At 58.7% G+C, this 13,618-nt stretch overlaps 1 protein-coding gene across 4 annotated transcripts in view; it reads left to right on the top strand.

Annotated features, from left to right (window-relative positions):
• LOC138754865 (calmodulin-binding transcription activator 2-like) overlaps positions 1-13,618 on the top strand; it is an 81,716-nt gene that overhangs the window by 47,050 nt on the left and 21,048 nt on the right. For all 4 annotated transcript variants that reach the window (XM_069919781.1, XM_069919780.1, XM_069919779.1 and 1 more), the window contains 4 exons: positions 77-323; positions 936-1,007; positions 6,790-6,980; positions 7,116-7,190. In XM_069919781.1, coding sequence (XP_069775882.1) covers positions 77-323; positions 936-1,007; positions 6,790-6,980; positions 7,116-7,190 — 585 coding nt within the window. The remainder of the gene's footprint in view (positions 1-76; positions 324-935; positions 1,008-6,789; positions 6,981-7,115; positions 7,191-13,618) is intronic.

The raw sequence follows: 13,618 nt of genomic DNA, 5'->3' as shown, positions 1-13,618 counted from the left end.
CTGGGTGGGTGTTATGAGACGATGTGGAGGGAGCTTCGCTCTGATCTAACCGGCTGGTTGTTGGTCCCTTGGACAGGGCGGCCTGCAGTCAGCCTCTGACCCCTCCCTCGAATGCCTGCATCAGTCCCGTCAGCTCCCCGCTCAGTGACATCACCTTCGAGAGGGTCGACGGTCCTGCCAACACCGATTGGTCAGATTTCCTCAACGCCTCAGCCAATGGCAGGATGGAGAGCGAGTTTGCTCTCCTGACCCTGTCGGACTACGAGCAGCGAGAGTTGTACGAGGCGGCGCGTATCATCCAGACTGCCTTCCGCAAGTACAAGGTGATGCCCCAGGGTGATTTCCCCTCCCTCATTCCCTCCTGGGGTCTTTCCCCCCTTACCCTCTCCTTCCCAGAATAATCCCCACTCCCCTCCCTGGGGTTGAACCCCCAACCCCTTCCCCCCCCTGCCTCCTCATCCCCTTTCTCTCCTCATCCTCTCCCCAAGGTCATTCCCCCACCCTGGCATCATTCTCCCTCCCCTCCCAGTGTCGTTCTCCCCTTCCCTTCCCCACCCGGGGTCGCTCCCCCCTCCCCATCCCCTCCTTGGGGTTGCTTTCCCCATTCCCTCCAGGGGTGTTTCTCCCCCACCCATAGGGTCGTTTCTTCCACTCCTTGGAGTTGTTCCCCATCTCACCTTCCCCTCCCCGGGGTTGGGGGAGGTGTCATGAGTGAATGGGGAAGGGATAGGGTTTGGATGGTATTGGGGAGGAGGGTATGGGGGCCATGGAAAGGTTGGTTGGGGAGGGGAGAGGAGGAGGTAGTGATGGGGTGAGGGTGTAGGGGTTGGTGGAGGAGAGTAGATGGGGATGGGGATGTGGGAGGTAGGGGTTGGGGTCTGCATCCCCGGGGTGACCCTGCCTCACAGCCTGACTTCGATGTGTTTCTGGACCAGGGTCGGCGTCTGAAGGAGCAGCAGGAGGTGGCGGCTTTGGTGATCCAGCGGTGTTACCGCAAGTACAAGCAGGTACACCCCCCATCCTCCCCTTCTCCCGCATTCCCCTTATCCCGCCTCCTCATCTCTCCATCTCTTCCTCCCTGTCTCCCCTCTCCTCTTCTCCCGCCTCTCCCATCCCCCTCGTCTCCCTCTCCCCATTTGTCCTTCTCCTCATCTCCCTTCTACATCTCCCCGTCCCCCCTCTCCATCTCCCCATTCTTCTCGTCTCCCCCATACCCATAGTCTACCCCTTCACCCGTCTCCCCATCCCTTCGACTCCCTCCATCCTCCTTGTCTCCCCATTCCCCCTCGTCTCCCCATTCCCCCTCGTCTCCCCATTCCCCCTCGTCTCCCCATTCCCCCTCGTCTCCCCATTCCCCCTCGTCTCCCCATTCCCCCTCGTCTCCCCATTCCCCCTCGTCTCCCCATTCCCCCTCGTCTCCCCATTCCCCCTCGTCTCCCCATTCCCCCTCGTCTCCCCATTCCCCCTCGTCTCCCCATTCCCCCTCGTCTCTCTCCCCATTCCCCCTCGTCTCCCCATTCCCCCTCGTCTCCCCATTCCCCCTCGTCTCCCCATTCCCCCTCGTCTCCCCATTCCCCCTCGTCTCCCCATTCCCCCTCGTCTCCCCATTCCCCCTCGTCTCCCCATTCCCCCTCGTCTCCCCATTCCCCCTCGTCTCCCCATTCCCCCTCGTCTCCCCATTCCCCCTCGTCTCCCCATTCCCCCTCGTCTCCCCATTCCCCCTCGTCTCCCCATTCCCCCTCGTCTCCCCATTCCCCCTCGTCTCCCCATTCCCCCTCGTCTCCCCATTCCCCCTCGTCTCCCCATTCCCCCTCGTCTCCCCATTCCCCCTCGTCTCCCCATTCCCCCTCGTCTCCCCATTCCCCCTCGTCTCCCCATTCCCCCTCGTCTCCCCATTCCCCCTCGTCTCCCCATTCCCCCTCGTCTCCCCATTCCCCCTCGTCTCCCCATTCCCCCTCGTCTCCCCACCCCCCTCGTCCCCCCACCCCCCTCGTCCCCCCCATCCCCCGCCTCCCCCCATCCCCCTCGTCTCCCCCACCCCCCTCGTCTCCCCACCCCCCTCGTCCCCCCATCCCCCTCGTCCCCCCCATCCCCCTCGCCTCCCCCCATCCCCCTCGTCTCCCCATCCCCCTCGTCTCCCCCATCCCCCTCGTCTCCCCCATCCCCCTCGTCTCCCCCATCCCCCTCGTCTCCCCCATCCCCCTCGTCTCCCCCATCCCCCTCGTCTCCCCCATCCCCCTCGTCTCCCCCATCCCCCTCGTCTCCCCCATCCCCCTCGTCTCCCCCATCCCCCTCGTCTCCCCCATCCCCCTCGTCTCCCCCATCCCCCTCGTCTCCCCCATCCCCCTCGTCTCCCCCATCCCCCCTCGTCTCCCCATCCCCTCGTCTACCCCCTTTCCCCCATCTCCCCATCCTTCCCAACTCCCCATACCCCTCGTTTCCCCACCCCCCTCGTCTCCCCATCCCCCTCGTCCCCCATCCCCCTCATCTCCCCCCTTTCCCCCATCTCCCCATCCTTCCCAACTCCCCACCCTCCTCGTCTCCCCCACCCCCCTCGTCTCCCCCACCCCTCTCGTCTCCCCCACCCCCTCGTCTCCCCATCCCCTCGTCTCCCCCACCCCCTCGTCTCCCCCCTTTCCCCCATCTCCCCCATCCTTCCCAACTCCCCCTCCTCATCTCCCCCTTCTCCCGTCTCCTCAGCTCCCTTCTACATCTCCCCCAGTCTCCCCCTCCCCATCTCTCCATTCCTTTTGTCTCTCTCATACACCTAGTCTGCCCCCTCACCCTCATCTCTCCCATCTCCCTCGTTCCCATCTGTCCCCTCCTTGTCTCCCCCTTCCCCGTCTCCATGTCTGCAACTCCCTCTCAGCTGGAACTCCCCCCCCCCCACTCCCCCTCAGCTGGAACTCCCCCTCTCTCTCCATAGGAACTCTCCCCTCCCCCTCCACTGGGACTCCATCACCACCCCTCGCCCCCTGAACCCCGTTCTCCTCATTCTGCCGGGACACCACCCCCCCATCCCCCACCACCGACTGTCTCCAATCGCCTGAAGGAACGTGAGGGTGTCCCAGCTCCCAACTTAGGAAGGCCAGGGCAGTGGTGGGTCCATGAGGGTGGGTCATTGAGGGTGGGACATATTTGCCTTGGGCTCCATGCTGTAAAAAGACACAGTAAACGCTGGAGGAACTCAGCCAGTCTCAAGTGTCCACAGGAGGTCTAGATAAATTACCAACGTTTCGGGCCTGAGCCCTTCCTCATGGTATAAGTCAAAAGTAGGGAGGCATCGAATATGGACTGGGGAGAGAAAGGGGAAAGAGTGGCTGGGGGGATGAGTCCAGACCAACAGACAAAAGGTGTTTATTGGATATGATAAGAGGAGTGGTGAGAACTGATCCCTCTATGAAAGGAGACAGAGGGGACAGGGTAGAGGGAAAGAGAGAAGGAAATGGGGAAGAAGGGTGGGTGTTGATGTTATTGCCATCTGGTTGGAGGGTACAGACAGAAGGTGAGGTGTTGTTTGTCCAATTTGCAGGTGGTCTCAAACTGGTCGTGCACGAGACCATGGGCAGACATGTCGGCAAGGGAATCAGTCAGTCAGAATCAGAATTTATTGACATGACCGAGTCATAAAATTCGGTGTTTTGTGGGAGCGTCACAGAGCAAACATTCACATTATAATCATCTTACAACATTACCATAAAAAATAACAGTACACGAAAAGTACGGCAGTGTCTGTGGTTCATTGATCATTCAGGAATCTGATGGCATCGGGAAGAAGCTGTCCTTGTGCTTGTCTTCAGGCTCCTGGACCTCTTCCCCGATGGTGGCAGAGTGAAGAGGGCATGGCCTCGGTGATGGGCGTCCTTGAGGATAGTCGCTGCTTTTTTAAGACACTGCCTCATGTGCCTCGATGGAGTGAAGTCTGGGGCCCATGATGTCACAGGCTGAGTTAAAGACCCTCTGGAGTTTATTCTTCTCCTGAGAGTTGGCGCCTCCAGCCAGGATGCTCCCCACGGGTACACCTGGAGAAGTTTACGCGAGTCTTAGGGGTTATACCGAATCCCCTTAGAATGGGACAGGGAATTGAAACAGGTCTTTAATTCGGACGCCTGCCTGTTTTCTGCTCACACCCTGAAGAAGGGCTCAGGACGAAACATCAGTAGTATATCTGGACCTCCTGTGGACGCTGCGAGACCAGCTGAGTTCTTCCAGGTTTTTCTGTGTTTTTACCACAATCAGAGCTTCTGTAGACTTCCATGTTTCACCCCATGCTCTGCTGCTTGCTGCCTGGCTGCCATTAACCCTGTTCTTTTCGTTTTACTAGCTAACCTGGATAGCACTGAAGGTAAAACAAGTTGAAGGTTAACTCGCTCTGTATGTATGGGTGAAGTCTCCTGTCCCGGACACCACAGATCCTCCAGTCACCCTGTCTGTGTGAATGGTTCCCGGGGGTCCATGAGGCACAACAGCCACCAGATCTGTTTATTGTCCTGTATACTGAGTAAAAAGCTTTGTTGTGTGTGCTAGACAGGCAGGTCAGCCCACACGTGAATTCCAGATAATGGAATAAAAATCAAAGCAGCAGGTAAAAACAAAATCTGCAGCCGCCGGGGTCCAGTGCAGTTCACGGGTGCTGTGGAAACTCAGTAGGTCATGCAACGTCCAGAGGAATTGCAGATGAAGCTAAAATTGGAAGCGTTGGGGATATCGAGGAAGGTTTTCAAAGCTTGCAGAGAGATCTGGACTGGCCAGAAAATGGCAGATGGAGATTAATACAGACAAGTGTGAGGTGTTGCATTTTGGAAGGACATGCACAGTAAATGGTCCACTTTCTGCAGGGACCGCTCTCTCTGTGACCCCCTCCTTCACCCACCCATCCCTCTCCACCCTACCCCTGTGATCGCAGGAGATGCTCCACTTGCACCCACACCTCCTCCCTCCCCACTATTCTGGCCCCCAAACACATGTTCCGAGTGAAGCCACGCCTGTGAATCTGCAAGTGACATCTACTGAGGAGTGCGGTCGAACAGAGGGATCTGGGAATACCTATACAGAATTCCCTGAAAGTGGCATCACAGGTCGACAGGGTCGTGAAGGGAGCTCTTGGCATCTTGATCTTCATAAATCAGAGGCTAGGAGTTGGGATGTTATGGTAAAGTTGTGTATGACATTGGTGAGGCCAAATTTGGAGCATTGTGTACAGTTTTGGTCACCGAACTACAGGAAAGGTATCAATGAGATAGAAAGAGGGCAGAGAAGATTTACAAGGATGTTGCCCAGATTTCAGGAACTGAGTTACAGGGAAAGGTTAAACAGGTTAGGACTTTACTCCTGGAATATAGAAGATTGAGGGGAAATTTGACAGCTATACAAAATTATGAGGGGTTCAGAGGAGTATAGGCTTTTTCCACTGAGGATAGGTGGTTTGGACAAGGTGTGTTGGTCATTGGGGCAGTGAGGGAGATGGGGAGGTTATCTGGTTGGGACGAGCTGTGTTGGTCATTGGGTGTTGAGGGAGACATGGAGGTTCTCTATCTGGTTTGGACGAGGTGTGTTGGTCGTTGGGCATTGAGGGAGACGGGGAGGTTATCTGGTTCAGAAACGGTGTCTTGGTCTTTGGGGGTTGAGGGAGGTAGGATCTGTAAGGAGATAGGTAAGAAGGGAGTTGATGCAAGGTTGGAGTAACCAGTCCATCAGGAATGGGTGCACAGTCACATTGAGGTGTACAGAAGAGGACAGTTGTTATGACATAGATCAGCAGAAATAGAAATTCATTAAGACAATGGTATCTTCAAAACAATGTTTATTTAAACTAATAATAATATATTTTTCACTTAATGCTACATTTAAACTAACTATGCACAAATATATACATTTGTGTGTGCATATGGTGTATCCCTAACCACTACAGTTCAGGCATGATCCTGAAAAGTCAATTTCAAAGATCCCTCTCAGAAATCTTTTGTGTTGAAACTCGGGTTCTTTAAAGTAATTATGAAGCAGGTGAGGCCCTAAGTTGTCAGACTTCTCAAAACTCACAGGTTCTTGTAGAGTTGCTTTCAGAGAAATGTTTCTTCATACGAATGAATTTTTTTTCACAGTTCCTCTCTCTTCCACGGAGGTTATGGAACTTGATTTCACAAACCCAGGCAAGGGTTTTTAACGAAATGACCATTACCATGGCCCCAGTAGCAATGCTATCATTCAACAAAGAAAGACAGTCGACATGGCCATCTTTTCCGATCCTGTGTTCCTCCCTTGATAACACAATGGCAGACCTTTCTCACAGACTGATACTGCATTTCTGACCTCCAATGAAACTGGTTGATCATATGAAAGATACTTTCTTGTGTCATAATCACATGACATGACATAATGACAGGCTCTGTTTCAAGTTTCATTTCTCCTGAAAGCACTTCATGAAGCAAATGGCTTTCTGTTTGCCCAGATATCTTCCCGAGTAAACATTCATGGTCTTCAGTATTTCAATGGAATAATCAACTCTAATTTTATGGCTCTGTTTACAGCTGGTCATAGGATTCACTCTGTCTCTTCAAAATGGCGTTCTGTGTCTCTCTGTATGTGTGTGTCCTTGTGTGTGTTTCCCACCCACAAGTTACCTCTCTAAAATATAATATAACAAAGATTAATAATAGCATAATTCCGTAACTGCTGTGATCCTGACCGCAACTCTCAGCTGTGGGTCAATGGGATTCTAGGCTGCCTCGTGGCTACAAGGGACGCAGGTGGGATGGAGCACTGGCGGCTAATGTGTGTTTCTCTTTTCAGTATGCCCTGTACAAGAAGATGACCCAGGCTGCCATCCTGATCCAGAGCAAGTTCCGCAGCTACTACGAGCAGAAGCGGTTTCAGCAGAGCCGGCGAGCCGCAGTACTCATCCAGCAGTGTTACCGCAGCTATAAGGAGTATGAAAAGCTGAAGCAGGCCCACCGCGGCGGTGGGCCACTCCAACAGATGAAGTGAGTGAAGCAGGGGGGTAGGGAGGCCACTGGTGGCTGCATTGCAGCGGGACGTCTGCAGGTGGAGGGAGGGAGGGGTGGGCCAGCGAAATGAGGGGGGATACGGGCTGGACTGAAGACCTCGTGTTGTTCCAGGGCATCGTTCCTCACCAAGCGGCAGGACCAGGCGGCTCGTAAGATCATGAGGTTCCTGAGGCGCTGCCGGCATAGGTAGGGAACCGGCCCTCCAGAGTCGGGGACCCTCGGGGGTGGGGGGGCGGTTCCCACACGCTGACCCTGAAGGGGGCTGGTCCCACACACACTGACCCTCACTGGGGGACAGGTGCCACACACTGAGCCTCGGGCAGAACAGGTCTCACACACTAACCCTTGGGGGGACGGGTCTCACACACTAATCCTCGGGGGGGGCGGTCCCACAAACTGACCACTGGGGGACGTGTCTCCAAGCTAACCTTCCGGGGGTCAGGGCCCACACACACACCCTCACTGGGGGACCCTCGGGGGGGCAGGTCCCACACACACTGACCCTCACTGGGGGATGGGTCCCACACACTGACCCTCGGGGGGGACGGGTGTCACACACTAACCCTCGGGGGGCGGGTCTCACACACTAACCCTTCAGGGGATGGGTCCCACACACAGACCCTCACTGGTGGACGTGTCTCACAAGCGAACCCTCAAGGGGTCAGGACATACACACTGACCCTCACTGGGGGACAGGTCCCACACACACTGACTCTCAATGGGGTTCGGGTCCCACACAATAAGCCTCAGGGGGACTGGTCTGGGGGGAAATGGGTCCCACACGCTAACTCTTGGGGGGGCGGGTCCCACACGCTAACCCTCGGGGGGTCAGGTCCCACATGTAATGACCCTCACTGGGGGGCAGGTCCCACACACTAACGCTCGGGGGGTGGGTGGGTCCCACATGCAAACCCTCGGGGGGTCTATTCCCAAACAAACTGACTCTCACTGAGGAACGGGTCCCACACGTTAACCCTCGGGGGGATGGGGCCCACACACTAACCATCGGTGGGGGGCTGGTCACCCACGCTAACCCTCAAAGGGTCAGGTCCCACACACACTGACTCTTACTGGGGGACGGGTCCCACACACAAATCCTCGGGGGGACGGGTCTCCTCGGGGGAACGGGTCCCACACGATAACTCTCGGGGGACGAGTCCCACATGCTAACCCTCGAGACGGGTCCCACACGCTGACCCTCATTGGGGGACGGGTTCCACACACTGACCCTCTCTGGGGGGGGGGGTCCCAAGCACTAACCCTCGGGGGGACGTGTCCCACACGCTGGGGATGGGACCCACACGCTAACCCTCGGGGTGTATGGGTCTCACTCGCTAAATCTCAGTGTACAGGTCCCACACGCTGGCCCTCACTGGGGGACGGGTCCCACACACTGACCCTCAGGTGACCAATCTCCTGGGGGGAATGGGTCCCACTCGCTAACCCTCGGGGAGTCAGGTCCCAAATATACTGACCCTCACTGGGTAACGGGTCCCCCACGCCAACCCTCAGAGGGTCAGCTCCCACACACACTGACTATCACGGGGGACGGGTCCCACAAACAATGACCCTCATTGGGGGCGGGTCCCACAACTAACTCTTGGGGGGCGGGTCACACACGCAAACCCTCGGGGGGTCAGGTCCCAATCACACTGACCCTCACTGGGGAATGGGTCTCACAGACTAACCCTCCGGGGGATGGGACTAACAAACTAACCGTCGGGGTGGGGTCGGGGGGGGGGGGGGTCCCCCATGGCAACCCTCAGAGGGTCATGTCCCACACACACTGACTCTCACTGGGGGACGGATCCAACACACTAACCCTTGGGGGTGCTGGTCTCCTGGGGGTAATGGGTGCCACACGCTAACCCTCGGGGGGGGGCGGATCCCACACGCTAACCCTCAGGGAGGTGGATCCCACAAACTAACCCTCGGGGGGTGGTCAGGTCCCACACATACTGACCCTCACCGGGAGACAGGTCCCACACTAACTGACCCTCACTGGGGGGCAGGTCCCACACACTAAACCTCAGGGGGGTGGGTCCCACACGTAAACCCTTGGGGGTGTCAAGTCCCAAACTCACTGACCCTCACTGGGGAACCGGTCCCAAGCACTAACCCTCGGGGGGATGGGTCTCCTGGGGGGAACGGGTCCCACACACTAATCCTTGGGGGGGGGTCAAGTCACAAACACACTGACCCACACTGGGGAACGGATCCCCAGCACTAACCCACGGGGGGATGGGGTCCATACACTAACCATCGGGGGGGGGAGCGGGTCCCCCACGCTAACCCTCAGAGGGTCAGGTCCCACACACACTGACTCTCAATGGGGAGCGGGTCCCACACACAAACCCTCGGGGGGACGGGTCTCCTCGGGGGAACGGGTCCCACACGATAACCCTCGGGGTGGATGGGTCCCACACGCTAACTTTCGGGAGACGAGTCCCATATGCTAACCCTCGTGACGGGTCCCACACGCTGACCCTCACTCGGGGACGGGACCCAAGCACTAACCCTCGGGGAGACCGGTCCCACACGCTGGGGACGGGTCCCACACACTAACACTCGGGGTGGATGGGTCCCACACGATAAATCTCAGGGTACGGGTCCCACATGCTGACCCTCACTGGAGAACGGGTCCCACATGCTGACCTTCACTGGGGGACGGGTCCCAAGCACTAACCATCGAGGGGACGGGTCTCCTTGGTGGACGGGTACCACACACTAACCCTCAGGGGGACTGGTCTCCTGGGGGGAATGTGTCCCACACGCTAACCCTCGGGGGGGCAGGTCCCACACGCAAACCCTCGGGTGGTCAAGTCCCAAACACGCTGACCCTCATTGGGGGACGGGTCCCAAGCACTAACCCTCGGGGGGACGGGTCCCACATTTACTTACCCTCCCTGGTGGGGCAGGTCCCACACACTAACCCTTGGTGGGGCAGGTCCCACATGCAAACCCTCGAGGGGTCAAGTCCCAAACACACTGACACTCACTGGGGAACGGGTCCCACACGCTAACCCTCGGGGCGATGGGGCCCACAAACTAACCATCGGGGGGGTGGGTCCCCCATGCTAACCCTCAGAGGGTAATGTCCCATACACACTGTCTCTCAATGGGGGACGGGTCTCACACGCTAACCCTCGGAGGGGATGGGTCCCACACGCTAAATCTCGGGGTACGAGTCCCACACGCTGACCCTCACTAGGGGACGAGTTCCACATGCTGACCCTCACTGTGGAACAGGTCCCACACACTAACCCTCGGGGGAGGGCCCCACACGCTAACCCTCGGGAGGTCAGGTCCCTCACATGCTGACCTTCACTGGGGGACAGTTCCCACACATTAACCCTCGGGGGGACAGGTCCCACACACTAACCCTTGGGGGGACAGATCCCACAAGCTAACCCTCGTGCGAATGGCTACCACACGCTAATCCTCGGAGGGGATGGGTCCCACACGCTAACCCTCGGGGGGGGTCAGGTCCCGCACTTACTGACACTCACTGGGGGACAGGTCGCACGCACACTGACTCTCACTGGTGGACGGGTCACACACAATAACCCTCGGGGGGACTGGTCTCCTGGGGGGAATGGGTCCCACACGCTAACCCTCGGGGGGGCGGGTCCCACACGCAAACCCTCAGGGGGTCAAGTCCCAAACACGCTGACCCTCATTCGGGGAACAGGTCCCACATGATAACCCTCGGGGTGGATGGGTCCCACAAGCTAACTTTCGGGAGACGAGTCCCCCGTGCTAACACTCGTGACGGGTCCCATACGCTGACCCTCACTGGGGGACAGGTCCCACACACACTGACTCTCAATGGGGTTCGGGTCCCACACACTAACCCTCAGGGGTCTGGTCTCCTGGGGGGAAATGGGTCCCACACGCTAACCCTCGGGGGGTCGGGTCCCACACACTAACCCTCGGGGGGTTCAGGTCCCACATGTACTGACCCTCACTGGGGAACGGGTCCCACACGCTAACCCTCGGGGGGATGGGGCCCACACACTAACCATCGGGGGGTGCTGGTCACCCACGCTAACCCTCGAAGGGTCAGGTCCCACACACACTGACTCTTACTGGGGGACGGGTCCCACACATAAACCCTCGGGGGGACGGGTCTCCTCGGGGGAACAGGTCCCACACGATAACTCTCGGGGGACGAGTCCCACATGCTAACCCTTGTGACGGGTCCCACACGCTGACCCTCATTGGAGGACGGGTCCCACACACTGACCCTCTCTGGGGGGGTTCCCAAGCACTAACCCTCGGGGGGACATGTCCCACACGCTGGGGATGGGTTCCACACGCTAACCCTCGGGGTGGATGGGTCTCACACGCTAAATCTCAGTGTACAGGTCCCACACGCTGGGGCCTTCACTGGGGGACGGGTCCCACACGCTGACCCTCAGGTGACCGATCTCCTGGGGGGAATGGATCCCACTCGCTAACCCTCGGGGATGCAGGTCCCACACGCTAACCCTCGGGGGGTCAGGTCGCAAATATACTGACCCTCACTGGGTAACGGGTCCCACACACTAACCCTCAGGAGGATGGGACCCACAAACTAACCCTCGGTGGGGGGGGGGGGGGGGCGGGACCCCACGCCAACCCTCAGAGGGTCAGCTCCCACACACACTGACTATCATGGGGGACGGGTCCCACACACTAACCCACAGGAGACGGGTCTCCTCGGGGATACGGGTCCCACATGCTAATCCTCGGGATGGATGCATCCCACATGCTAAATGTCGAGGTACGGGTCCCAATCCTAACCCTCAGGGGGACAGGTCTCCTCGGGGAAACGGGTCCCACACACTAATCCTCGGGGTGGATGGGTCCGGAACGCTAACTCTTGGGGGACGGGTCGCACACGCTAACCTTCGGGGGGTCAGGTCCCACATATACTGACCCTCACTGGGGGACGGGTCCCACAAACAATGACCCTCATTGGGGGCGGGTCCCACAACTAACTCTTTGGGGGGAGGGTCACACACGCAAACTCTCGGGGGGTCAAGTTCCAAACACGCTGACCCTCACTGGGGGATGGGTCCCAACCACTAAACTCGGGGGGATGTGTCCCACCCGCTGACCCTCACTGGGGGACGGATCCCACACTAACACTCGGGAGGATGGGTCCCACACGCTGACCCTCGTGGGGGATGGGTCCCACACATACTGATCATCACTGGGGAACAGGTGCCACACACTGAGCCTCGGGCAGAACAGGTCTCACACACTAACCCTTGGGGGGACGGGTCTCACACACTAATCCTCGGGGGGGGCGGTCCCACAAACTGACCACTGGGGGACGTGTCTCCAAGCTAACCTTCCGGGGGTCAGGGCCCACACACACACCCTCACTGGGGGACGGGACCCACACGCTGACCCTCGGGGGGGCAGGTCCCACACACACTGACCCTCACTGGGGGATGGGTCCCACACACTGACCCTCGGGGGGGACGGGTGTCACACACTAACCCTCGGGGGGCGGGTCTCACACACTAACCCTTCAGGGGATGGGTCCCACACACAGACCCTCACTGGTGGACGTGTCTCACAAGCGAACCCTCAAGGGGTCAGGACATACACACTGACCCTCACTGGGGGACAGGTCCCACACACACTGACTCTCAATGGGGTTCGGGTCCCACACAATAAGCCTCAGGGGGACTGGTCTGGGGGGAAATGGGTCCCACACGCTAACTCTTGGGGGGGCGGGTCCCACACGCTAACCCTCGGGGGGTCAGGTCCCACATGTAATGACCCTCACTGGGGGGCAGGTCCCACACACTAACGCTCGGGGGGTGGGTGGGTCCCACATGCAAACCCTCGGGGGGTCTATTCCCAAACAAACTGACTCTCACTGAGGAACGGGTCCCACACGTTAACCCTCGGGGGGATGGGGCCCACACACTAACCATCGGTGGGGGGCTGGTCACCCACGCTAACCCTCAAAGGGTCAGGTCCCACACACATTGACTCTTACTGGGGGACGGGTCCCACACACAAATCCTCGGGGGGACGGGTCTCCTCGGGGGAACGGGTCCCACACGATAACTCTCGGGGGACGAGTCCCACATGCTAACCCTCGAGACGGGTCCCACACGCTGACCCTCATTGGGGGACGGGTTCCACACACTGACCCTCTCTGGGGGGGGGGTCCCAAGCACTAACCCTCGGGGGGACGTGTCCCACACGCTGGGGATGGGACCCACACGCTAACCCTCGGGGTGTATGGGTCTCACTCGCTAAATCTCAGTGTACAGGTCCCACACGCTGGCCCTCACTGGGGGACGGGTCCCACACACTGACCCTCAGGTGACCAATCTCCTGGGGGGAATGGGTCCCACTCGCTAACCCTCGGGGAGTCAGGTCCCAAATATACTGACCCTCACTGGGTAACGGGTCCCCCACGCCAACCCTCAGAGGGTCAGCTCCCACACACACTGACTATCACGGGGGACGGGTCCCACAAACAATGACCCTCATTGGGGGCGGGTCCCACAACTAACTCTTGGGGGGCGGGTCACACACGCAAACCCTCGGGGGGTCAGGTCCCAATCACACTGACCCTCACTGGGGAATGGGTCTCACAGACTAAC

This window comes from Narcine bancroftii, chromosome 2, assembly GCF_036971445.1.
Source record: "Narcine bancroftii isolate sNarBan1 chromosome 2, sNarBan1.hap1, whole genome shotgun sequence".
Classification (NCBI taxonomy): Eukaryota; Metazoa; Chordata; class Chondrichthyes; order Torpediniformes; family Narcinidae; genus Narcine; species Narcine bancroftii.
The sequence above is the reverse complement of the archived record's forward strand: the minus strand, read 5'-3'. Positions and strand labels throughout refer to the sequence as shown.